This window comes from Misgurnus anguillicaudatus, chromosome 20 (genome assembly GCF_027580225.2).
Source record: "Misgurnus anguillicaudatus chromosome 20, ASM2758022v2, whole genome shotgun sequence".
NCBI classification, from domain to species: Eukaryota; Metazoa; Chordata; class Actinopteri; order Cypriniformes; family Cobitidae; genus Misgurnus; species Misgurnus anguillicaudatus.
In genome coordinates this window covers 17,471,644-17,496,692 of record NC_073356.2, presented here as the reverse complement: position 1 = coordinate 17,496,692, position 25,049 = coordinate 17,471,644, and the positions used below count along the sequence as shown (strand labels likewise).

The following is a 25,049-nucleotide window of genomic DNA, read 5'->3' as shown; positions in this document are numbered from 1 at the left end:
TTTTGGTGAGCTCGTGCAAATTGTAGCCTCTTTTTCCTATTTTCCTAATGGAGATGAGTGGTATCCGGTGGGGTCTTCTGCTGCTCAAGGTTGTGCGTGTTGTGGCTTCACAAATGCTTTGCTGCATACCTCGGTTGTAACGAGTGGTTATTTCAGTCAAAGTTGCTCTTCTATCATCTTGAATCAGTCAGCCCATTGTCCTCTGACCTCTAGCATCAACAAGGCATTTTTACCCACAGGACTGCCGCATACTGGATGTTTTTCCCTTTTCACAACATTCTTTGTAAACCCTAGAAATGGTTGTGCGTGAAAATCACAATAACTGAGCAGATTGTGAAATACTCAGACCAGCCTGTCTGGCACCAACAACCATGCCACGCTCAAAATTGCTTAAATCACCTTTCTTTCCCATTCTGACATTCAGTTTGGAGTTCAGGAGATTGTCTTAACCAGGATCACACCCCTAAATGCATTAAAGCAACTGCCATGTGATTTATTGATTAGATAATTGCATTAATGAGAACAGGCGTTCCTAATAATCCTTTAGGTAAGCGTAGATAGGATGAAATGGTTTTTTTTCCCGTTTTGTTTGTTTCATTTGATATATTTGTATGTTTATATATTTTTTGATTTTTTCCCCCTAAAATGCATTAGGCGAAAATCACAAAAAATGCTTGCGGGCAACTTAAAAAAAAAGGCTGGCGGGGAATGAGTTAATTTATGGACATTAACCAAAAAACACAAAGCAAATGCAGTGCAAAAATGTAAATATGGGTTAAACAGCTCTACAGAAGCAATACTGATTTTTTTTGTGTCAATTTCAAATCGCACCGCAAGAGACTAAAGCCCTTTATATTAATTACATGAACCAAATGCCAGTTATATAAAGTGTACTAACCACACCTCCGCCCATTGATTTAAGACTAGAGTCTTTATGAGTTATTTGCCCCTGTTAAATATTAACTGCATTCATCAATAAAGAAAAATGTCTACTGTGTTCGAAAATAATTACCATTGATTAAACAGCGGTAGTTAACTTGCAATACAAATCTGACAACTTCTGATGGGAAAAGTGCATGCTTATGCAAACGTTATGCCAATTCTTTGATGGCAGACAGGAAGAACAGGTATAATAAATTACCTGGAGGATATTCCCCTGGCAGAGATGGTGTTATTTAACAGGGTCAAAGGATCATTGACTACTGGGGGAAGTGAGACAGTGGTGTGTGTGTGTTTGATGAACAGTGACACAGTGCAGGATCCCTCCTCGATCTGATCAAACATTCATGTGGGCTCTGAGTATTCCTCATGTCTATTTTCAGGGTCCACTGATTTCATTGCTCACTGGAAATCGCATTTTACATAACACAGACGCCATCCTCCCCTTTACTTCCCCTCAGCTTTTGACAACCCAATGATTTACAATAACTGTGACAATATACACTCACCTAAAGGATTATTAGGAACACTATACTAATACTGTGTTTGACCCCCTTTTGCCTTCAGAACTGCCTTAATTCTACGTGACATTGATTCAACAAGGTGCTGAAAGCATTCTTTAGAAATGTTGGCCCATATTGATATGATAGCATCCTGCAGTTGATGGAGATTTGTGGGATGCACATCCAGGGCACGAAGCTCCCGTTCCACCACATCCCAAAGATGCTCTATTGGGTTGAGATCTGGTGACTGTGGGGGCCATTTTAGTACAGTGAACTCATTGTCATGTTCAAGAAACCAATTTGAAATGATCCGAGCTTTGTGACATGGTGCATTATCCTGCTGAAAGTAGCCATCAGAGGATGGGTACATGGTGGTCATAAAGGGATGCATATGGTCAGAAACAATGCTCAGGTAGGCCGTGGCATTTAAACGATGCCGAATTGGCACTAAGGGGCCTAAAGTGTGCCAAGAAAACATCCCCCACACCATTACACCATTGCATTAATGAGAAATTAGGAACAGGTGTTCCTAATAATCCTTTAGGTGAGTGTACAAATACATTAACTTCCTTATCTGCATGTTTCAGTATTTCTCTTTGCCTTGTAACACAATGAAGTGGTGTCTACAGTGTCACCAAAAACTATTTAGACAATTAAATGTTTAATACAGTGGCATGTTTCAAAATACTTTTAAACAGTTTATCCACTGTACAAACATTAAACGTATTATTGTGAACTATTTTAAAAAGTGTGTTTTGTTATTTTTAAGTAATGCCACATAAATACCAATTGGTTTGATCATTTGTTATGCACGTCAAAGGCAAAACTGTACCCTACTGTACTTAAGTAAGTGAGAACTTACTGTTCTGGTGAGTTGATGTCTTCTAATGGACCTCTGCTTATCCTAGATGGATCCATAGATCCCCACTGAGCCTGAGGTTTCTGCTCTAAATGGTTCTTCAGAGATTTCTCTCCATCTGAAAAAAGATATGATGCTCAGAACACTGTAGTGACATCTAAACTATCTATAATTGATTTCTTATGATTGATATTCAATTCAATTTTATTTATACAGCGCTTTTCACAATTGTTAATTGTTTCAAAGCAGCTTTACATGAATAGATATAGGGGAAAACACAGAATAATCACTAGGTAATATAAGAAGAAGACAACAGCGGCTAAGAATAAACCGTACAAGCGAGCTGAGTAATAATATAACGTATACAGTAAAGTGCTAAGTTAAGACAATGTTGGTTGATTCTCCAGGGGATGAAAAAAAACCTAGGAGAAAAACCCTGTGGGAAAACTCCTAGGAGGAGAAAAACTCTATGATTGATATGATTGATTTCTACTTCTTAGACTACGACATTGCACCTTTAATGAGATTTCAGATGTTTATGTTTATTATTTGTATAGCACATTTAAAAGCAACTCATGTTGGCCAAATGCTTTCCGAAAAAAAAAAAAACATACAATATAACCAAAACTAAAACAGTAAAAACATAAAATCAACATGACATAAACAAATTCCCTCTTAAAAGTGTTTTAACATGACCTAGTGATGTACAACATCTCATTTCCAGTGGCAGGTCATTCCATAGGCGAGATGCCGCAATCGAAAAGGCACCGTCTTTTTTAGACTTTAAGCAGGATTTAGGGACCTTTACAGCCCCCCTAACCCAGAAAAAGCACCTTTAAATGTGTTTCTAGCAAAAAATGCCTGTGTGTGCAGAAACATCCTGTAATTATACAAATCAATCTATTCTTCTTTGTGTAATCTCCTTTAAACCGCAACAGCTGTTGGGGATTCCCTATCAATGTGATGTCACACTGATTACGCCCCACCCATAATCGCTTACAGACTCCGGCCTTATAAGCACGTAGTTCAACTTTCTGCACAAGAGACATGTTTTGATGTAGTCCTAAGTAGATGTGTAAGCGCTCTACCCCATACTTTACTTACAGGAAGAGGAACAGAAGGTTTCTTTGTATTTAAAGAGACATACACAAAAACAGCGTTTTTTCATTGCAGCCATATTCAACGTAGTATCATGAAAGATCTGTGATGTATTTTAAGCCGAAACTTTACAGACACATTCTGGGGACTATTTTTGTATTGATGAAGACACCTACGTTAGGGGTCCTTTAATAACATTTTTGGAGATGACCTTAATGCTCATGTCCGAAATATGCAGGTGCTAGACCATGCAAGGCTTTAAAACAAAGTAAACCTAAATTTTACAGGCGAAAATAGTGAAGCTAGCACTGGGAAAACACTGACCTGTTTCTTGGTACCAGTCTGCAATCTAGTTGATGTGCTTTGTAATTCTTGAAGATGATTCATAACAAGTTACAATAATGTAATCTTGACATGATAAAAGCATTTATTACACGCTTCAAATCATCGAAGGACAGATTTTTGTGATTTTTTTAATGAAAAATATCCTGCCTTTAGCTACCACTGAGTTCACTTGCTTATCAATTTAAGCTCTGAATCAAAGACCACTGCCAGGTTTCTTACTTCCTTATGCAAGTAATGACCTATTTGGAGGTGTGTCATAAAGCTAAACTGTTCTGTTTCTCTCTGTGACAATAACACTGGCAAAAAGTGTCATTTATTATAATCTTACAGATTCCTCATCTGTCTTAGAGATGAGGAACATGAGGTGTGATGTCTGTTTCTTTTACCTTTGCCATCTGTGAAGTTGCGTATGCTCAAGATATTGCTGACTTCTTGATAGTGGTTTTGTTTTATGTATGGAGTTTTTTCTGGAGTGTCCTGCAGTTGCATTGTAACCTCTTCTAGTTCCTTATCCAACTGAAAGACAAAAAAACTCAGTTTAGCAAATGGAAATGTAAAAGTTGTAAATTGAATCCCAATACTCTGCTGGGTTGTTTAAGCTCATTATTGGGCCGGTGACTTCTTTTTTCGAGGGTGCTCGATGCGAAGTTTGTCACCTCATGTATGTAGCCTGTCATGTGTGTGATTCCTTCTTTCAAAATATGTGTTCTGCGCATTAAGAGATCCTGTGTGCAGACGCGACTAAAGGGTTTATGATAAAAGAGACGCTCGCGTTTGCCATATACTCACATAATCTCATGCGTAATCACAGTTTACTGTTAAGGGAGTGTCTTGTGTGTATTTTGTGAACGTGAGCGTCTCTTTTATCATAAACGGTTTTGACGAGTGTGCAGCAGGCACTTATTTTGAAAAAACACGTGATGCACATGGTTAACATGACACATATTTTAAAAACGCAAGCAACACACGTGACACTCTGAACACATTTATTTTGAATTAGCGCTCCTCGGATGAGCAGTCACGAGCCGCCAATGTTGTTGGGTCAAATATAAAACATTTCTGGGTTAATTTAACCCAATGACAGCATTGAAAACAACCCAGCATTTTTTAATTGTGAGGGTCAAAATAAGGTGGAAAATGGTAATTATATTTTATATTTTTGTAAAAATAATTAAAAAACATATCTCGACTGACATCATAAGTGGACCATAGAAGAAAAAAATACAATTTAAATTACATGACTCCTTTAATTAAAACATAAAACAGATATGGTGCTATATTTTATACGGTACTGTAAATCTCTCTGGTGACTTTCGCTAGGTACCCATCTGCTTTTAAAAATAATTCATTGCCCTCTGTTACAATAAAGAAATATATTTTTCCTTATAGACGGTTTCAGCAGTAACAACATAAACAAGTGGCTTTCATGGTTAACACGTAACTTACGGTATTCTCTTTTAAGAATAAATAACAACAAAGTACTTTAAAGATGGTTTATTTATATAAAAGGCTAAATAAACAACACGTAGATTACCTAGGAAACCAAAACATTTGTTATTTTCGATGAGGTATTTTTTAAGAGTTCAGTTTAGCAACTAGTCAGACCATTAAAAAAACTGAAACCGGAAGTAAAGTTCGGACCAGACGCGTATTGCGTCACCCTACCCAGTCTCACGAGGTTTCGTTATAGTCACGTAATTTTTTTATTGTTTTTTCGTGATATTATCACATATTTACGCTGGTTTTTTGTGATCGTATAACAAATTCCTGTTTTCGTGTGATTATCACGTATTGGTTACTCAATTGCTTTTTCCCATTTTTAAACCATTGTCGCTTCAGTTTAGGGTTAGATTTGGTGCTTGCATTAGAATGTTACTTTATGTATTGGTTTATACTATTTTTTCTGATTTATTTTTTTAAATGTCGCCTGGCGTTAGGGTTAGAGTTGGGTTTGGGTAGGGATGTCATTTTATGTAAATCTAACCCTAAACCAAGCCAACAATGGTAAGAAAATAGGACAAAACAGTTGAGTAACAAATACGTGATAATCACACGAAAACAGGAATTCGTTATACCATCACGAAAAAACGTGGAAATTGGTGATAATATCACGAAAAAATAATCAAAAAATTATGTGACTATATAACAAAATTTCGTGAGACTAGACTGCGTCACCGCATGTGCGTCCGATGAAACCGTCTATATTTACAGACTTTCCTCACCTCTGTGATTCTCATTCGGAGACGATGATTATCTGTCTGTAGTCCATCCAGACGAGACGTGTTGGCCTGGTTAACACTAGTTACTGAAGTTGAAGTCTTAGAATCTTCTTTCTTCTGGTTCTGAGTAAACTTTAACCTTCGGTTTTGGGTAGCAGCATCCGGGTTTGTTCGCATCGTGACAAACTATCAAAACAGAGAGAGACATACATAATTATCACCAATTCTGTATACTCGGAGAAAATCTAATCTTTGTAGCCCTTCAAATTTAGGTGCGTTTATCTCTAAAGAGCTTTGAGGGTTGCAAACTAAGCATTGTTCTCAATTATTCAGATGAACTTGCTGGAGAATTGCACAAAACAAATGCCAAAACAGGCCTTTTGCTGACCTCTACAGTTCTTTCCCTCATAGGGTTGGATCGGGCTGTACATTGCAGTACTCACTTTTGGCACAAACACCAGACATAGCGTGATGGTGCTGCAGAAAATAATGACCAGTGCCACGATGCAGAATTGCACGTTAGGCTGATCCCGGGTCAGGAAGGACACGGCTGCCCCGATGATACACATGATGCCCACGTTGTAAACACTCATGCCGATGTACTTGCTGTCATTCAGGGCTGGAATGCTCACGTTTCTGGTTTCCCACGCCAAGAAGCATCCAAACAACTAGAAAATTAAGGCAGAAGATGATTTTAGATTATTTTTAACATCTCTTGAGTAGTTTTATAAAAAACTCATTTGAATCTTTTTTTTGTAAAATGTTTTCGAAAAGTGTGTGTTGCGTTATTTTTGACATGATGTCATAAGAATTTATATGTGTTTTATGAGTTGGCTAATTTAGATGAATTAGTTAGAAGTGAACCATACAAAAATGTATGACTATTAGAAAAACCAATAAATGATAACCAGGGTGCGATTATATTAAACCTCCAGTCTTTATATCCCTGCCTCTGCTGAATTCTTTATTATCCCCGATGGGGACAAAATGTGTCCCCCAATGATAAATGGTAATATAAAAAAGCCTTAAATAAAGATAATTTAATATAAGTAAAAACGCTGCCATGCAATAGTGCAAACAAATAAACATCCCCCTCTGATTTTTTCACAAATAGCACCTTGATGATACCCCACCCCTAACTGCGCCCCTAAACCCAATGTTCCAATCTTACATAAACGTACAAAATTGGTTGGACAAAATCATACATACACTGTAAAAAATACTTTGCTGCCTTTACATTTTTTGTTGAATCAACTCGGATTTACAAGTCATTTCAACTCAATATTATTTATCTTGACTAGAGATGAGTTGTTATAACTACAGGTGAGTTGTAATAACTTATAAAATTAAGTTGACTTTTCTCAACTATATTTTATAAGTTGTGACAACTCATCTCTGTTGACATGACTTGTAAATCTGAGTTGATTTAACAAAAAGTATTTTTACAGTGTATTAAAGGAATAGTCTACTCATTTTCAATATTAAAATATGTTATTACCTTAACTAAGAATTGTTGATACATCCCTCTATCATCTGTGTGCGTGCACGTAAGCGCTGGAGCGCGCTGCGACGCTTCGATAGCATTTAGCTTAGCCCAATTCATTCAATGGTACCATTTAGAGATAAAGTTAGAAGTGACCAAACACATCAACGTTTTACCTATTTATGACGAGTAGTTATACGAGCAAGTTGGTGGTACAAAATAAAACGTAGCGCTTTTCTAAGCAGATTTAAAAGAGGAGCTACATTTTATGGCGTAATAGCACTTTTGGGAGTACTTCGACTCGGCGCAGTAACACCCTCCCTCTCCCATTATGAGAGTGAGAAGGGGAGGGGACTTTTCAGGCGAGTCAAAGTACTCCCAAAAGTGCTATTACGCCATAAAATATAGTTCCTCTTTTAAATCCGCTTGGAAAGGCGCTACGTTTTGTTTTGTACCACCAAACTTGCTCGTATAACTACTCGTCTTAAATAGGAAAAACGTTGATGTGTTTGGTCACTTCTAACTTTATCTCTGTTTGATACCATTGAATGAATGGGGCCAAGCCAAATGCCATCGAAGCGCCGCAGCGCGCTCCAGCGCCCACGCGCACGCACACAGATGTTAGAGGGATGTATCAACAATTCTTAGTTAAGGTAATAACATATTTTAATATTGAAAATGAGTAGACTATTCCTTTAACCAACTCGTAAAATATATATAAATTACCACAAAATTGTGCTGATAATGCCACATAAATGGCACCTGGTTTAAACATTTGTTATGCAGTTTTATGGCCCCACAACACTGTTTTCTTTTATGTAAGTGCAAGGAAAAAAGTGATGTTTGCTTGGAAAACACAGCTAATCAAAGAATTTGTATTAAGTCCTAACCATTGTCAATTACACAGCACTGTGCCAGATCCATCAAAATAACCTTTCCTTTACCTTTTGGCTGTGCAAAGTTATTCAAAATATGCCACTTAATTTGAAAGGAGATCAATGATAAGATAAGCTTATTTGCCAGAGGAGATTTTCTCTAAAAAAACTTTTATTCACACCGATGAATCATAAAGCCATTGGGAATGAACTGCTGCTGACTTATTTAGCACCCTAATGCTTCTACAAGAAAGCTAACAACACCTGCCCAACTTTCCCAGGATGTCTGCAGTAATCAAAACATCTTTGTGAAAAACCGAGAGTGAATACAGTACGGCATGACTCAGCTATCTCAATGATGCACATTAAGAGATTCGATTTTGTACCCATTCTGTTCAAACCTTTTTAATCCAATATGAACACATGTAGAGCAGCCATCGCACTGTACACTGTGTGTACACTCATTAGTAGTTGTGTTCATATCAAATGCAAATGTTGGTCCTGAAAATCTAAGCGTCAGTTCAGTTAAGCAATGTGGTTGTCACACTGGATTAACCCTGAGCTGTGTGTGAACACGTGTACTTTGAAAGAGAAGTGAAACCGGATTCTGCTGCTGTGTGAATGCAGCTATTCTCAATCGCTTTGCTTTATCTTAGCAGGTCAAACTGTAAGTGAAATGTGATTTAGTGGCAGATTTTCAGACATGACAAGGAAAAGTCTATACCATACAAGTGCTATGCCATTTATTACTGCATTTATATAGGAAGAGTGGTAAAGCTGTCTGTGTGGGATTGTAGATGGGGGGTATATTGAGTAAAGGAAAGATACTGATGAACTTTGACTCCGAGTGTCTACAGTAAAACAGGAAACACAGAGGTAATGACCTGTCAATCAACAATGCAACCTGTCACTATTAGAACAGATTTTTTACAGAGCACAGATTGAAACACAGGGCAGTTTTATACTAGGATGTTGTCACCATTGACTCACAGATAACAGGCAATGCTGTTGGCAATTACCAGACAGGGGGCATTTTGCTTCCCGGGGCATCTTACCAGTATTCCTCTGTGAGGTTAATTGGACAAGGCAACCCATATTGCAATATATCTTTTCCTTAAGGGTAAATCCCAGTCAGTTAGTTTGCTAGATAATTACCTAGATTTATGAATAATTCCTTAAAAGTGCTTATAGGATAGTAGAAGAACAATGTTGAGGTAAGCTTAGGTTTCAGGCTTAGGTCAGTTTAACACATCACCAGTACAAAAACAGATGTTAAAGCATACGCCACAAGAGGCTTTGTGTTACAGTGGTTTAACCACAAGGCTTAAACCACAAGGCTTAAAGTGAAAGCTTCTTAACCGTGATCAAATAACTATTGGAATGAATTATTCTTCCACAAATTATGGTTCACTAGCTGTTTGTACAACATTGCAAATTGGTGAATTAATATTAAATTTGTGATCACAGTTGTGCAGTTATCTGTGTTGTAAAACAGCTTTACAATTTAGAGTCTAAACTATAGCTTTATATATGCGCGAAAGACTACCAATCACAAATCAGCAGGCAAATATGGTAGTCATCAATGTTTTTTGCTAGTTTCAGCATGGCGTATTTATCATTTTTTCGTCCAGGATCACGTTGTTAAAATAGCAAATGCATTTGCGCCCATTTGTGTGCCCTTGGGCGTTCTGGTCTGAAAACGAGGTGTGTTCAGGCACATTGTTGGCACATTTTTATTTTGAGGCTACTAAAATAGACTATGCCATTGACCAACAAAAACCTGGTCTAAAGTCTAAAGTCAATGGCGCAATATGTTTTTGTTATTTAATAAGCGCGTAAAGTAACATGCGCCTATAAACAAAATGTTAGAAGGCGTAAAGAGCTGCTTCATCTGTAGCCTGGTAAGTAACAAAATGTTTTGTTTTAAAGAAATGCAAATATTGCATTTAAAAAATGGATTTATTGTATATGATGACTTTGTACCTGTGAATATGGTGAGATGAGAACTTTTTTAAGTAATGCCTTTAAAAACAGTCACGGCGCGAGCCGAGTGTTGAAACGTTTCGGTTCTCCATACTTTTGTAAAATCTTTATCTTCTGTTTGTTAAAAATTAAGTGTTTTAAGAGTAAAACATTTTCTTGCATATTTGGAAATTATTGTAAATTATACAATCTTGTTGAGATTACACTGATCATGTTCGTGGTTATCCATACATTTACAGCAATTAAAAGCCTGCTATTTTTACTTCCATGACTAAAAGAAAACAACTTTTAAAGAGAACCAAAGGTTTTAATACAAAAAAATAACAATTTCAATACAACTAAAAACTTTTTTTTACATCAGTCTTAAACTGGTTGTCTTCTTCCTCCCATTACTTATTCAGTTTACAAATTTCGCAATCTAAATAGGAAATCAGCATGGAGCGAGCGCAACTGGCTTTTAAAGGGGAAGGGAGATGAGACTCTCATTGATTTATTGCACGTTATGCTCAAAACACACCCATTACTCATTATGAGAATAGGAAAAACCCTTTTAGACTGTGCGCCAGGCGCACAAACCATTTTTCCGGCCGTTAAATTAACAAAAGTGGATTCAGACACGCCGTTTAGACTTTGCGCCGTGCACTTTAGACCATGCGCTTAGATCATTGAAAAGGGGGCCTGTATGTTTTAAATGCTTATATATTCGAAATCTTATCATATTTATACTAAAAGCCAAAAAACTCACATTTTTATTCCATAGGGGACTTTAAATATGTAAAACTCCATGAGCACATCTGAGACTGATATTATCTACAAACAAAGTTTGAAAATATGTTTTATAAAACAGTTAGTTCCAATCCTTGATTCTGATTGGTCAATAGCTGTCCTTTATTCACAATAAAACACTGCTAAGACCGCTTCACCCAACGGTTCTATTTATCACTGCACCCTTAGCAACAACCTTAGCAACCAAATGTATCACTTTGAGAACGGTTTGTTGTTTTTATTTGAGCTTTGATGCATATTACACACTGGAACTTTGGCTGCGTTTACATTTTGCATTAACATGCGATCTCGGTGATCCGTTCACGCAGATCCGATCATCCGTATATCAGGACACGGCGCGTTTACATTTGTCACATAAATGTTGGTTCTGTATCTGGATGTGTGATCGGATCCCGTTTAGGGAGACGCGCTGGGTGGACAGCTGTCAATCACATGGTTACAGCTGTCTTTAGCCACGTAGGGTTGTCATGGTAACCGCAATCCCATATTGTACAGTGTTACTGAGAAGCAAACAGCGGAGAATAACTAGCAAACCCAAAAACCGTGATGTTCACATTTTAAGCTTTATTTTTTTTAGCTTTAAAGGCTTTATCTTTGTTTATATGCAACGTCCGCGCCAGGATGCACGTTTCAGCCGATGTAACGTTACCTGAACTTGACTTTCACCCTCATGCATCAACAACAAAATCCATGTGAAACATTAGGATGACCATCCCGACTTTTTAGTCTGCCTGAATTTATATGTTTTTGATTTATGATTTACGAATATGATTTAACTAACGTGTTTTCAAGTAACTTAAAATGGGTTAAATGATATAGAAACTGCTGACTGACCAGAAAGAAGCGCAAAATTCACGTTGATATGTCGCCATGGAAACTCAAACATTATAACGATTCATTCAATTCTGCCATTAAATATTAAATCACTCCATAAATAGTGGAAACATGTTAAACATATGACTTAATAAGTTACATACAGTCAGCAGTGTTAAAATGCGTTTGTATATCAATTTATTTCAAGATACGTTTAAGCTAGCTAGCATTGCTCCACAAATATGAATTTGTGCGTCTCTCGCCTGCGCTCAATGACATAAAGTCCTTTATTTTTGACAACGCGTTTACACTTGTCTTTTCAATGTGTATGTGGACAACATCCGGATACAGGTCGCATGTTAATGCCAAGTGTAAACGCAGCCTTTGTTGTTAACAGTCAGGGACTACTTTTTTCTAGCGGAAGGAATGCGTTTATTGATTTAACTTCATGAAAGTTGCGCTAATACATTTTTTTTATTTAATATTGTGTGGTTACCGTTTTATAAAAGCAATAAGGTACTCGAGGCAAGTGCTGTATCGTGAATAAGTAAGTTTGTTACTTATTCACGATACAGCACAGCCTCTCGTACCTTATTGCTTACATACAGTTTAAACTGAATTAACTGTAAAACAAAAGTATAAAAAGCAAGAGTGCTGTCTGACAAACAGTATAAAATCTATACACTTCATTATATACCATAAAAGGCACAAAATCAAATTTTCTGAATGTATTTTCATGACAGCAAGACATATCTAAAATAATTCCCAAAATGTACAAGGTAACAGTGGAACATTGAGACGCTGTTGTCTGCGGGAGCAGATGGCGATCATGTTGACGCTCTCTAGAACGTTCTCACTCACCATAAGGAGGCCTTTGTAGGCATAGACAATCCCCAGCCAAATGGTCATGTGCGTGTTCTCGCAGTGTTCCAGGAAGGGCCGGATAGCGATGTCTCGTCCCTGAGGATCCGCCTGTGGAGACGCAGTGAGAACGGCAATGAGTGGAAATAATTCTGACAAAAAAAACCTTTGTCACTAACAACAATAGCACGATAGTGTGAAGTCCCGCTGGTTCTGCCTTAACTTTACACGTGTTTTTGTGAAGGAAGACTATCTATTCATTTGGGGTTTTTTATTTACTGAATGAAATGTCAATGCCTTGAAAGGAATAAAGGAGAAGTGTTAAAGTTTTAGGTAAGCTCAGGTTTTAGGCTTTGGTTCTGTGTAAAAGTAAAGCTGTAGTTTGCTATTGCCATGACCATCAACACATAGTTTAACACTGTAAAGTTTAATCACTATAAATAAATAAATAAATATATTCAAGAAGGACAAGACCAAACTCTATTTAATATGCAAATATTACAAGGATATAAAAATATACATGGTAAACAGTGTACATAAAATGTGAAAACTTCAAACTTCTTTCTTTTAAAGGATAAAACCTTGTTTATGTTTTATGTTAAGCTGTTGAAATGTAATACATTTGGTGTTTAAAGGAAAACACCACCGTATTTCAATATTTTACTATGTTCTTACCTCAACTTAGACAAATTAATACATACCGGTACTTATCTTTTTTCAATGCGTGCACTTAATCTTTGTACAGCACGTCGTGAATGTTAGCATTTAGCCTAGCCCCATTCATTCCTTAGGATCCAAACAGGGATAAATTTAGAAGTCACCAAACACTTCCATGTTTTCCCTATTTAAAGACTGTTACATGAGTGGTTACACGAGTAAGTATGGTGGCACAAGATAAAATGTGCCAATTTTTTAGAGGATAAAAAATTAGAACTGTATTGTATGGTGGAAGTTCTTGTATGGCGCTGATGTTAGTGCGCCCAAGGTCAAAGTGCTCCAAACTAAGTGCTCTTCTGCCATACAATACAGTTCTCATTTTATCCCCTTAAAAAATCGCCACATTTATTTTGTGCCACCATACTTACTCGTGTAACTACTCATGTAACAGTCTTTAAATAAGGAAAACATGGAAGTGTTTGGTGGCTTCTAAATTCATCCCTGTTTGGATCCTAATGAATTAATGGGGCTAGGCTAAATGCTAACACATTAACGACACGCTGTACAAAGATTAAGTGCACGCATTGAAAAAAGATAGGTATGTCTTAATTCATATAAGCTGAGGTAAGAACATAGTAAAATATTGAAAAATTGTGGTGTTTTCCTTTAAAGATTACAACGCTAAACAGAACGACTGAAGAATATCAAGCGAGTACTCTATACAAAATGCAAGTTAAAGTGATCATATTATTGTCTTTCAATAATGAACATTGGCTCATTTAAATGAATTAAAGTATCAATGAGTATCTTATGTAACAGTAAATTTATATTTCATTTCATGTAAAAGAATGAAATTTTCAATTGCGAGACATCAAGGCCTGTGCTGCATCACAGCCTCAGCTTTAGGAAGATGAACAGTATGGTGTTGCCAGGCAACAGCCGGTGGGTTAGGCTTCAAGTGTGTGCTGGCTGCTCCATTATTTCTCACTGCATTAGGTGTCTAATGTAATTGTTCAACGGAAGCTGGATAGGATGTGTGTCTATAGAGAAATAGCGAGACACAGTCAGCTGACTGGAGAATTATATTATATCACACTTTATAGACCAGAATAGACCATATGGCAACTGAGAACCACAGTACAAGCAGACAATTGTTAGGACTGTATGAGTAAACAGGTTTCAGGTTGGCATGACATACGGGAACGTGGGCATTTGGGGGGATATACAGTTGACCTGTGATCCCATAACACCCCATGACACTCTTCATTCACAATAACATTGATTTGAAAGTTATTATTTAAATTGAATATGTATAGCCACGCCTGTTTCATAATCAACAGTCACAAAAAAGAGAAATTTGCCATAGAGAAATCATTATCCAGCCACTTTGACTCTGAACCAAACTTTTGTTAAAGAATACAAATGATTTTTATTTGGATGGGCACTCCCTGACATTGCATCTCTTATCTGTAGTAATCCTTTAAAGGTGACATAGAATGATTGAACGGAGTATTTATCCTTGTTTTGTGATGTGACATGTAGACAACATTTTTTTTGTTTGGGTCTGTAATGCCTTAGAAGCTTCCCAAAAACCTCTTTCAGATAGCTCTATTAGGGTGGGAGATTTTAAACAAGTGGTTTTGCACCTATTTGGCTCCCCCTACTGGCTTAACTTGCAATCTCATTACTGATTGGCTGACTTTGCTGCCACTCAAAAAATATAGCCAATTATTTTAAAGTGGAGGGGCAGTTAGATGCCTGTGATGTAATAAGCATCAGTTTTTCAGATTGGGCTGTTTTCTGTCTGACATTTCTAAAAGAGGAATTTCTATGAGACTGAGATGTTTAGCATGTTTAGCACTTTTTGTATGTTTGTGAATGTGGGTAGACTACCATTATTCAACAAAGACAAGGTAAAAATGGTTTTTCATTCTCTGTCCCCTTTAACATTACATCCTGTGATCTATTGGCGCCTACATGCCACCGCGTAAAAGCACTAAAGAGAGGCAGATTTTGTTCAGTGAAGCTAAGAGTTGTTTTAAAAAAAGTTCAGTCAATTATTTACCTTTCTAATCTCAAGGCCAACCCTTATGATGCTTCACTGACCCAATTCAACCATAGCAAAACCACAGCACACACCAAAGAACAATGATAAGCAACTGTACTGTACTTGTTGGCTGGCTGTTGGGTACGGTTGCTCTGCAGCCCCTCCTAGCGTAGTCCTACCTGCTCCGATTTGAGGTTTCGGAGGGACCTGCAGCAGTGAGCCGGTCTCTAAAGATACGTGTCCCTCTGGTACGTGCTTATTTTTGGAGTCCACTGCTCTAAACTCCACTTCAAACACAGTGACTTCAAAGTGGCCCTGCTGCAGTCCCTGCGGCTGAGCCTGGATGCTGCCATAACTGATTCATTACGGGCTAAACGCATCATTAGACCAGGAATCTAACCCTGAACATCGCATGCATTTAAATATGCAAATGAGAACGCGCAGCGCCGAGTTTCAGATTGCCATTGTTATTGCATCCCAAAATGGTTTTGTTGACATCATTCTTTAATCTAATGCTCCGGAATATCTCGGTTTTAATCACAAGTCCCATCTGCTCGCTCCGCAAGTCTCTGATGTTGCCGTCACATGACTGTTACCCACACACCCTTCGCCCTCCACAAACAAGCTCGCTTATGTAGCTAATTTGTGAATAACAACCTTACGGAATGAGGTTCGAGGGCTCACTGACAAACTTTATTAGCGCGCACGCACGAGCAAACATTTGAATTTGGACACTGCTGGGACTGCACTGAGGTATTCATACAGATGTGCTCTCTCTGTCACACACGTGATTGCACACAAATATGAAAGGCCATAATGCTTACAGCTTGTTTTCAGTACGGCGGGACAATAAAGATTGGTGACTTGGCCATACCATACATCCTTGTTGAATCAAGGACACAGAGAGGTCCCACACAGATGAGCCATCAGTTCTGATTACTCATTAGGGGTGTTGTTTTATCCTCAATGAGGGCAGAATTGCAAACTCTGAGTGATGGTGGAGGGCATCGCTCCATCATGATGCACTCCGCTTCCCTATGAAGCAACACACTTTTGCTGCCCTACAGACCACAAGGGTTTGAAACACTGCAAGAGTATGAATACACGTAGATGTTGCTTCAACTTTAGGTAGTTTTATGTTCCAGGGGCTGATTTTTATTAAAACTTAAAAGATTTCTACTTTTAACTATTTGACAGTATTATATTTTATATAATATATAAACTAAAATGTATTATATTTATTTTGTATTATATATTTTTTGTGTATTATCTAAACAGTGAAATAATCATAAGAAATGTAAGGGTTACTGAGCAAAATTATTATTATGAAGTGATTTGCAAAAACATTATTTAATTGTGTGTATTTAAAATAAATCAAATAAATAATCAAATAAATAATTGTTTATGTTTTTTATGTTTCAATGGTTTTTAAGTACGTTTTATTATTATAACATTTATAATGTTATAAAAATATATAAATAAAAATATTTCAGTATTTAATAGAATTAAACATAATTAAATATTATAGCTTTAGCAAGAAAGAGTCTGCCATTTTTCTGTCTAAAAATGTTAAAATTAAATTTCCATCACAATAATTTTCACTACGAAATATTAGCAAACATAAATTAAAATTGTCAACTTTAAATAATTCCGAAATTTTTACAAATATAATTATGAAGTATTGTTTGAAAAATCTAGATTACCTTTGGGTTTGTGCTATTATAAACAACCCAGTATTTTGTTCAACAGAATAATTAAAGACAAATTAAAAGGCACATATTAGCCTATTTTTACAAGATGTAAGGCCTTATCATACACCCGGCGCAATGTGCGACGCAAGTGTCTTTTGCTAGTTTCAACCCGACGCAATGATCATTTTCACATTTAGTGTCATGTTGTTTAAATAGCAAATGCATTTGCCCCCAATTGTGCACCCATGGGCGTTCTGTTCTGAAAACGAGGTGTGTTCAGGCGCAGTGTTGGCGCGTGGCTATTTTCAGGCGACTAAAATAGACTAGATCTAAAGTCAATGGCACAATATTGTTTTTGTTATTTAATAAGCAAGCTCGTAATACGGGACGACAATGCAGGTTTGCTTATCACACACATGTATGCGCAGCAGAACACAACCCTTTATATAATATGAAAAATTAAAGGATTAAAATAAACGATTATTATTGAGTCTCTTGGACATAAATGAGGACCGATTATGAGACCTTTGTACCTGTGGATATGGTGAGATGAGAAACATTTTAAGTAACACTTTAAAAAAAATCCCCATGGCGCTGTCCGGGTGCTGAAACGGCTCTTCACACGTTTGTAAATTCTTTATCTCCTCCTACAAATAAAGTATTTTTACAGTACAAACCTTTTCTTACATACTTGTAAATTATTATCTGATGATATTGGATAGCCATACATTTAAAGCAATTAAAAGCCTGCTTTTTTACTTCCATGACTAAAAGAAAATGGGTTTTAAAGGTTTTAATAAAAAATAACAATTTTAATACAAGTGAAAAACAACACAATTATTTAACATTACTCTTAAACTGGGGATCTTGTTCCTCTGCTTAGTGTTTCAGTTTACAAAGTCCGTCATCTAAACAGAGATTAGACATAGCGCCAGCGCAACAGGCTTTTAAAGGGGATGAGAGCTGAGACTCTCATTGGTTTATTGCACGTTACGCCCAAAATACTCCCATTACTCATTAAAAAAAAGGACCTACCCTTTTCGACCTTGCGCTCGGTGCACGAACCATTTTTCCCGTCAATAAATTAGCAAAAGTGGATTCGGACACGCCCATTTAGACATTGCGCTGTACGCTTTAGACGATGCGCTTAGATAGTTTAAATAGGGCCCAATATCTTTAGCCGCATTAGTGCTACATTGTGCAAGCAAACATATTTAAAAGCTTTTGTGTAAAATTAACCAGTCAGTCTGTGGCTGTGGGCAGGGCTTAATCAGTGTGACATCACATTAACAAGATAATTAAAACAGAATGTCTAATAACACTGCTTTGGTTTGATAGGGATTAAAAAAGGAAATGGTGGATTTTTTCATTTGTAGGGTTGTTGTGTTCACACACTGCCAACACACATTTATGTCTAAACACCTTGTAGAAGTGGATTTTGCATAATATGTGCCCTTTACATAAACTTGTGAGTTGAATATAGAGAATGTTTTCTACCAAGAAAATTACAGCCACAGATCGTGATCGCCCTTTCAGTGAAACGATAAGTTCAACATGGACGGCAGCAAATCCACTTCACCTAATGACTGCGCTGACCCAGTACACTTCACATTAAACACACCGCCAGCAACTTCAAACACAGTCTGATCTAATCCTCACCGTAAAGTCCCACTTGTGCCTCATTCATCTTATCATTCTTACCATCATCTCTACCTCATGTTCTCTTGTTCTGGGTTTACCCTGCCTTTATTGACTCCTCTCAGGAGCATATCCCATCCAGGATATTACCCCTTGTGTTAACATTAATTAAAATGATTATATAGCTCTGAGTCAACGTACTTTCTTCTGATGATGTTATTTTTGTTTAACATACTGAACGTTCTCATTATAATAACAAAATTTGTCAATTATGATGAGCACAGACTGCTGTCCGGAACTCCTATACTGGTCTCAGTGGAGCTGAGTTTACAAGAATTCAGTTTTCCCAAAGTTGGGCCAAAACTATACCGAGTCTATACTTTCAGCATTTAGACAAAACTCTCTTTTTGTCCATCTTGAACAAACGCACACACATCCTGCTGTCGTTGTGAGCTAAGAAAGCAGTAATTGAGTCCTTGGAGGTTTAGTTACTATGAGAGCTGTTGTGATGTGTTTTATGCATAGATATAGAAAGAGAAGCAGTTGTGCTGAATAGCAAAAGACTGTTTGGCTGTTGTGAGAAGGTCAAATGTTATTTTAAGTATAATAAGATTTTTAATGTATTTTAGGGTGTATGGAACCATGCAAATCATACTTTGATGTACTTTTTTTTTTTTTTTTTGGACACACTATTCAGAGCTGTGTATCTTTGTCCCAGGCTCTTTGATAAGGGGGCCAACTACATTGAAAACTACTATGAAAATCCTGTGCCCAAACTACGGATACTCTGTAAAAATATCTCTCCATATATCCATCCATCCATCTAATAGTTTCTGTGTTCCCACCGGATATAAGATAAACACACTGGGTGATGCCTCCTTGTTGACTTCAGGCCAGGTCACCTGAAATAAATGCTGCTACTCGAAATATATGACTCTAGTTTTATCTTGTCTATTCGCAAAGGCAACCGTGAGGTTGGAGTGAAAAGTGCAAGGGTATAAAAAAATCCTATATCATGTTCCTCAGGACCTCAACAAAATGCTGCAAAATCAAAAACAATCTTAAAGCTCACATAACACACACTGTTTCAAAGTGGCGGCCGGTGACTTCTTTTTTCGAGGGCGCTCGATGCGAAGTTCGTCACAACATGTATGACCGTCATGTGTGTGGTTCGTAATTTCAAAATATGTGTTCTGCGTGTCGAGTGATCCAAAAGGGTTTTTGATAAAAGGGTTTGCCAGATACTCGCATAATCTCATGCGTAATCAGAGTTTACTGTTAAGTGAGTGTCTTGCATGTATTTTGTGAACGTGAGCGTCTCTTTTATCATTAACGGTTTTGACGCGTGTGCAGCAGGCACTTATTTTGACAAAACACGTGATGTTTTACATGACGCAACAAACACATATTTTGAAAACACGAGCAACACACATGAGACTCTGAACACATATTTTAAATTTGCACCCCTCGGATGAGCAGTCACGAGCCGCCACTGCTGTTTCTCCTTATCTCATGTTAATCTTGAGTTCATATAGAGTAGTATTACATCCTTCAAATATCCAAAGAGTCTTTAGTTTTATCAGATTTATAAAAGACAGATCAGCTGTACCGATTCTTTTCCGATTAAGCCTAAGCTCCTGGAGGCGCAAGCAACACACACAAAACGCTATCTCGCTATCTCTGGATAACTTATGATTCATTACATGTTTGTATCGTTTACATCATATGCACTTATGCGCTGATTGTCAACAAAACATACACTTTTCATTCAGCTTTACTTATCACCTGCGACTCATGACCCAGTTGGGACCGTCCCATTTCAACGAAATCCAGTGTAAAACAAACACACACACACGCACAACTCCACTGCTACCTGGATAAACAAACTATGGCTGGGTACATTAGGAAGCTGAACAACCCTAAATTTCCCCCACAAACAACAACACACTTCTTAAGTGACGTTGATTTCGTGTCAGCTCTTGGTTGGTGTGTGTGTGTGCGCGCTATTCCGGGTAAGTGCCCATATAAGGACTTCCACTTTACTGAAATTGCCCATAAAAGAAATAAAGCAAAATTGTTACGTATGAGTCTTTCATGTTTAAACTTTCCGAAATTTGTACGATAGCTGGTTTGACGCAGAAATACTCTTTTTTTAACACTTTGCCCATGCTTAGCACGAGGAATCCAACTCTTAAACAGTCAGAATGCATGTAATAGCTTTAAACCCCTCCTTTAAATGACTAAAATAGATGTTAAGACAGCAAGACACAGCGGTAGAGAAAAAGGCAAGATTCTACTGATATAAACAGAAAAACAGCCCATAACATAATCCATCAGCTATTTACATAAGCTGTCGATGCTCCTTAAGTAGTTAAACCCCAGTAATGTTGTTTGTTCAATACTTTAATCCGTTAAAGCAGTGAGTAGCCTATTGTTTGCATGTTTTAGGGTGTTACTATTATATTAAGTAATAAAATAAAAATAAGTAATAAAATTATAATATTATTAAAAAAATCAATCTTATACACACACAGAACATATTAAAAACTTATGTCTTAATAAGATGCAAATGGGTGGTCTATATTATGCCACAGTAACACATTCAAGACCCCCTGTCCTCATACTGCAATGTATATGAATAGCATTTATTGGCTTTTGGGATAACTGGAGCGTTGCCACACCAAACTGTGCACATTTTTGCATATTGCATCATTTCACGACAACAACATTTTTTATGCTCTGTCTGCATCAGTGTTAAATCGGATTACCATTATTGTATGTAGTCACTTGAACTGAATACTTTGCACGGGGTTCAACAACATAAAAATGAATACAGATACATGCTTGCCGCATGCTGCAATGCATTAGGAAATATTCAAATAGTAGCACCCCTTTCCGAATTATTTGAATTGGCCAACTTTATAAAAGCTGAGAGACCAGCAATCTGTCACTTTAACTAAAAGGAACAGGAGAATTGGAGTGCTTTTGGATGAAGCATTTCTTTTTGAATTCTGATGTATTGAATGAATCCTCCCTCTGAATAAGAGATGTCGCTCAGGACAGAAATGTGATGTTTTGAAACACGCTGTCAGAAGGGACAGACTGTATTTGTTTTAGATGCTGCACAGTGAACATTTCATCCTATTCAAAAAGATCAAGTTTTGAAAAGCTTTTGATCCTCAAGAATGTAAATGCAAGATAAATATCTTAAATAGAAGAGCAGGTTTATGGATTAGTTTTCTAAAGCATTGGTTCTCAAACTGGGGTCTTATGTAATATCTTTTGAGCCATATCTTTTTAAAATATTCAAATATAAAAATATTTTGAATGAGAGATGAAAATAATGACGTTATTACTCTTGACTTCGTCATTGGCTTGCTTCGTCACTTTTGTTTTTCTTCTTGTGCACAGCCAATCAGAATGATCCAACTCTCAGGTAAGCACCACGGTCGATTGTGAATCAGCCCCCAAAAGTGTGATGGTGACTTATTTCAGCAAAACATACAAAAAAATATGATGCTCAATATAAGAGATGATGCTCAAAATCTGCTTGACCGCCATCAATTGGCTTTGTACTGTATGTGCCGGGCATAACTGGCATGCTTTGACTGCTAAAATATATGCCCTATATGCTTCTTTGGATAAAACCTTTGTCTGCTGAATGCATAAATGTAAATGTGCACAAAAAAAGAACGGCAGACATCCAGATCTTCGCCTGACAAATGACTTAATGATTAATAGTATGGAATTCAATTCATTTGTTTCCATGGATACAAACAAGCAGCTCAATTCGGAGTCTACTGAAATGAGTTCTGCTCAACAGTGATAACGCGTCTCTCGTAACTTCACTACTTATGATAAATCACACTGCACATCCAGCCAATGAAATAATCCCACAGTCACGCTTCACACATGCCATTATGCGTATGACAAGATGTCTTCCCATTTTTCACTCGTTCTTCTCACTCATACTCCATTTGCATTTGCGTTAGTCACACAGACGCTCATACCATGTGACCTGAGATCTGTATCGTATATACAGTACAGTATGAATGTGAATCTGTCAATCTTAAGACACCTGGTTTTAGTCATCATGATTCACACCAGAAAAAGCAGGTAACCATACATACATTTTGCTTAAACCAATTAAGGTTAACTAATTTTTAATTGTCCTGAAAATAATGGACCTGAAAACAGGCATCATTTCTCCAATATCATTTTTTTTATTTTCTTTTTTTGTTAAATGTAACATGGACATGTTCTCATGTGCATGCATGTCCTTTTTTTGGGAGGTGTGAAAGAGTGTGCGTGTCTGTGTGTTAGTGCTGTTCAGAGGGCACTGATGCCAGCCTGACTCTCTGAAGGATGCTCTCCGGGGCTGTGGGTTGGCAGCGTGTCAGGGGGTGCGGATGAGAAAGAAAGCGGGGGGGCTAGGCTCCATTCGGCTGCCAGGCGGTCTGTCTTGCTGTCAGATGGTCAAAGCCAGTTTGTTATCGGGTCTCAGATGCCCAGACTGGAAACAGTGTCAGTCAGCAGGCTGGTGCCACAGGCTCGTGCCATAGGTGGCCATCAGCCACAGGGGGTGCCAGAGAGGCATTCTGCATCTTATTAATGTTTTCTGTAACAAAGCTATTTTCAAATGTTTGTATTAAAGTCTTCTCTGCTATCTCTGCATGGTTTGCCTAACAGGAACCACAGTTTATATTAGGGTCTAAGGTTGGGCCGATAAACGGTACCATTGTGTTAAAGGGACAGTAAGTAGGGTTTTAAGTGTTTTATTAATCAAAATCAATGTCTTTATTCATGAATATGTCCTTGTTGGTGTCAAATGACCTCTGCAGATGATCTGACTTTTCTTTGTAAGCTTAGCATTACTTCTCTTTACTTACATTGAACGGGTAAGTCCAAGGAGGCTTCCATGTCGTTCGGCCGTATTGATAAACTATAATAGCAGAGAGGGACAAAAAGCACTATCCTATCAACGCGTTTCCACAGTGCATTTTCATTAAAAACACGTGAACTAGCTGAAACGGACAAGGAGATCAGCGATTACATAACGGCTACCGTAATTGCAACACGCATCTGGAAAAGCGAGGCGCTAGAGAGCAATATTCGTTTGAATGCAAAATACAATTCCACCACTAGATGGGGGTAAAACCTACTTATTGTCCCTTTAAAGAAGGTTGTGGTCGTGACTGTGTTGCCAGCTGCCCTTAGAGTAAAGCAGCTTTTGCTTTTTTGTCCACCAATCCAGTGCCTTGTCATTAACCAGTAAAGAATGAATGAATAAATAAATAAATAAATAAATAAGACAACTATTGAAAATGCACATCTTTATGCTACAATAAAAACAAGGAAATCTGATTTTTTTTAACAAAAGTGTAAACGTGCTAAACTTTGCTTACTGCTTACTGACCAGGTCCTTTGTTTATATTTTATAAGGTTTAAATAAAAACGTCAAAGGTATCAGACCTACTGATTTATCTCCAAATAAATACAGAATTGCTTAAATCGCGCATATTTTCTAAACCACAAATCCAAAGAAAACTAATCAGCTCATTTGAAGTCGTACAGTAATGACAGACCACCTGCAGCCCGCCACATCGATCCAATCCCTCCGATCGGGCCGAGGCACCTGCCTCTCACGTCGGCCAAATGACACAATTCATTCTCTCAAAAGCTCAAGTCTTATGAGAGTAATGAAGAGCTGTTTGAGTTATCTGGCTCATGAGGTCTTTGCAGCGCCAGTGCTATCGACCCACTCTTCAAATCAGCCTCTCTTTCACACGCACCCATTTTAGGGGTGTGAGCTTCAACACGCTGCTTCACATTAGGGCTGTGAGAGAGAGAGTCTGTGTGAGCGTGTCTGTAATTTTAAGTAGTATGTTTTGTGTGATGTGTGCAATGGGACAGTTTGGATGCTAGAGAATATATCCCTGTCTCATATGAATATTTATTTACACACAGTTTGCTTGGTAAGGGCAAAATAATTTTACAGTACATTTGCGCAATTTACATTTATGCATTTGCTTATTACTGTATTCAAAGTGGCTTACATTGCATTTAAGATCCATATTTGTGCTTGCTGGGATCAACATCATGATTTGGGCTGCTAATGCAATACCAGCTGAGCTACAGGAGCTATAACACTACAGCAGTAGTAATGTATATTCATGTTATTTATGTTAACTAAAACCTGATCAAATATGTGATCTTGCATGCTTAAAAAGGGCAGAAGAGGGCTTGCCACCA

At 37.5% G+C, this 25,049-nt stretch overlaps 1 protein-coding gene across 1 annotated transcript in view; it reads right to left on the bottom strand.

Moving 5' to 3' along the window:
- Window positions 1-25,049, bottom strand: part of gabbr2 (gamma-aminobutyric acid (GABA) B receptor, 2) — a 244,887-nt gene that overhangs the window by 5,572 nt on the left and 214,266 nt on the right. The window contains exons 14-18 of the mRNA XM_055219234.2: window positions 12,765-12,875; window positions 6,407-6,631; window positions 5,967-6,149; window positions 4,131-4,260; window positions 2,305-2,419 (exon numbers count right to left, since the gene is read on the bottom strand). Of these exons, the coding sequence (XP_055075209.1) occupies window positions 2,305-2,419; window positions 4,131-4,260; window positions 5,967-6,149; window positions 6,407-6,631; window positions 12,765-12,875 (764 nt within the window). The remainder of the gene's footprint in view (window positions 1-2,304; window positions 2,420-4,130; window positions 4,261-5,966; window positions 6,150-6,406; window positions 6,632-12,764; window positions 12,876-25,049) is intronic.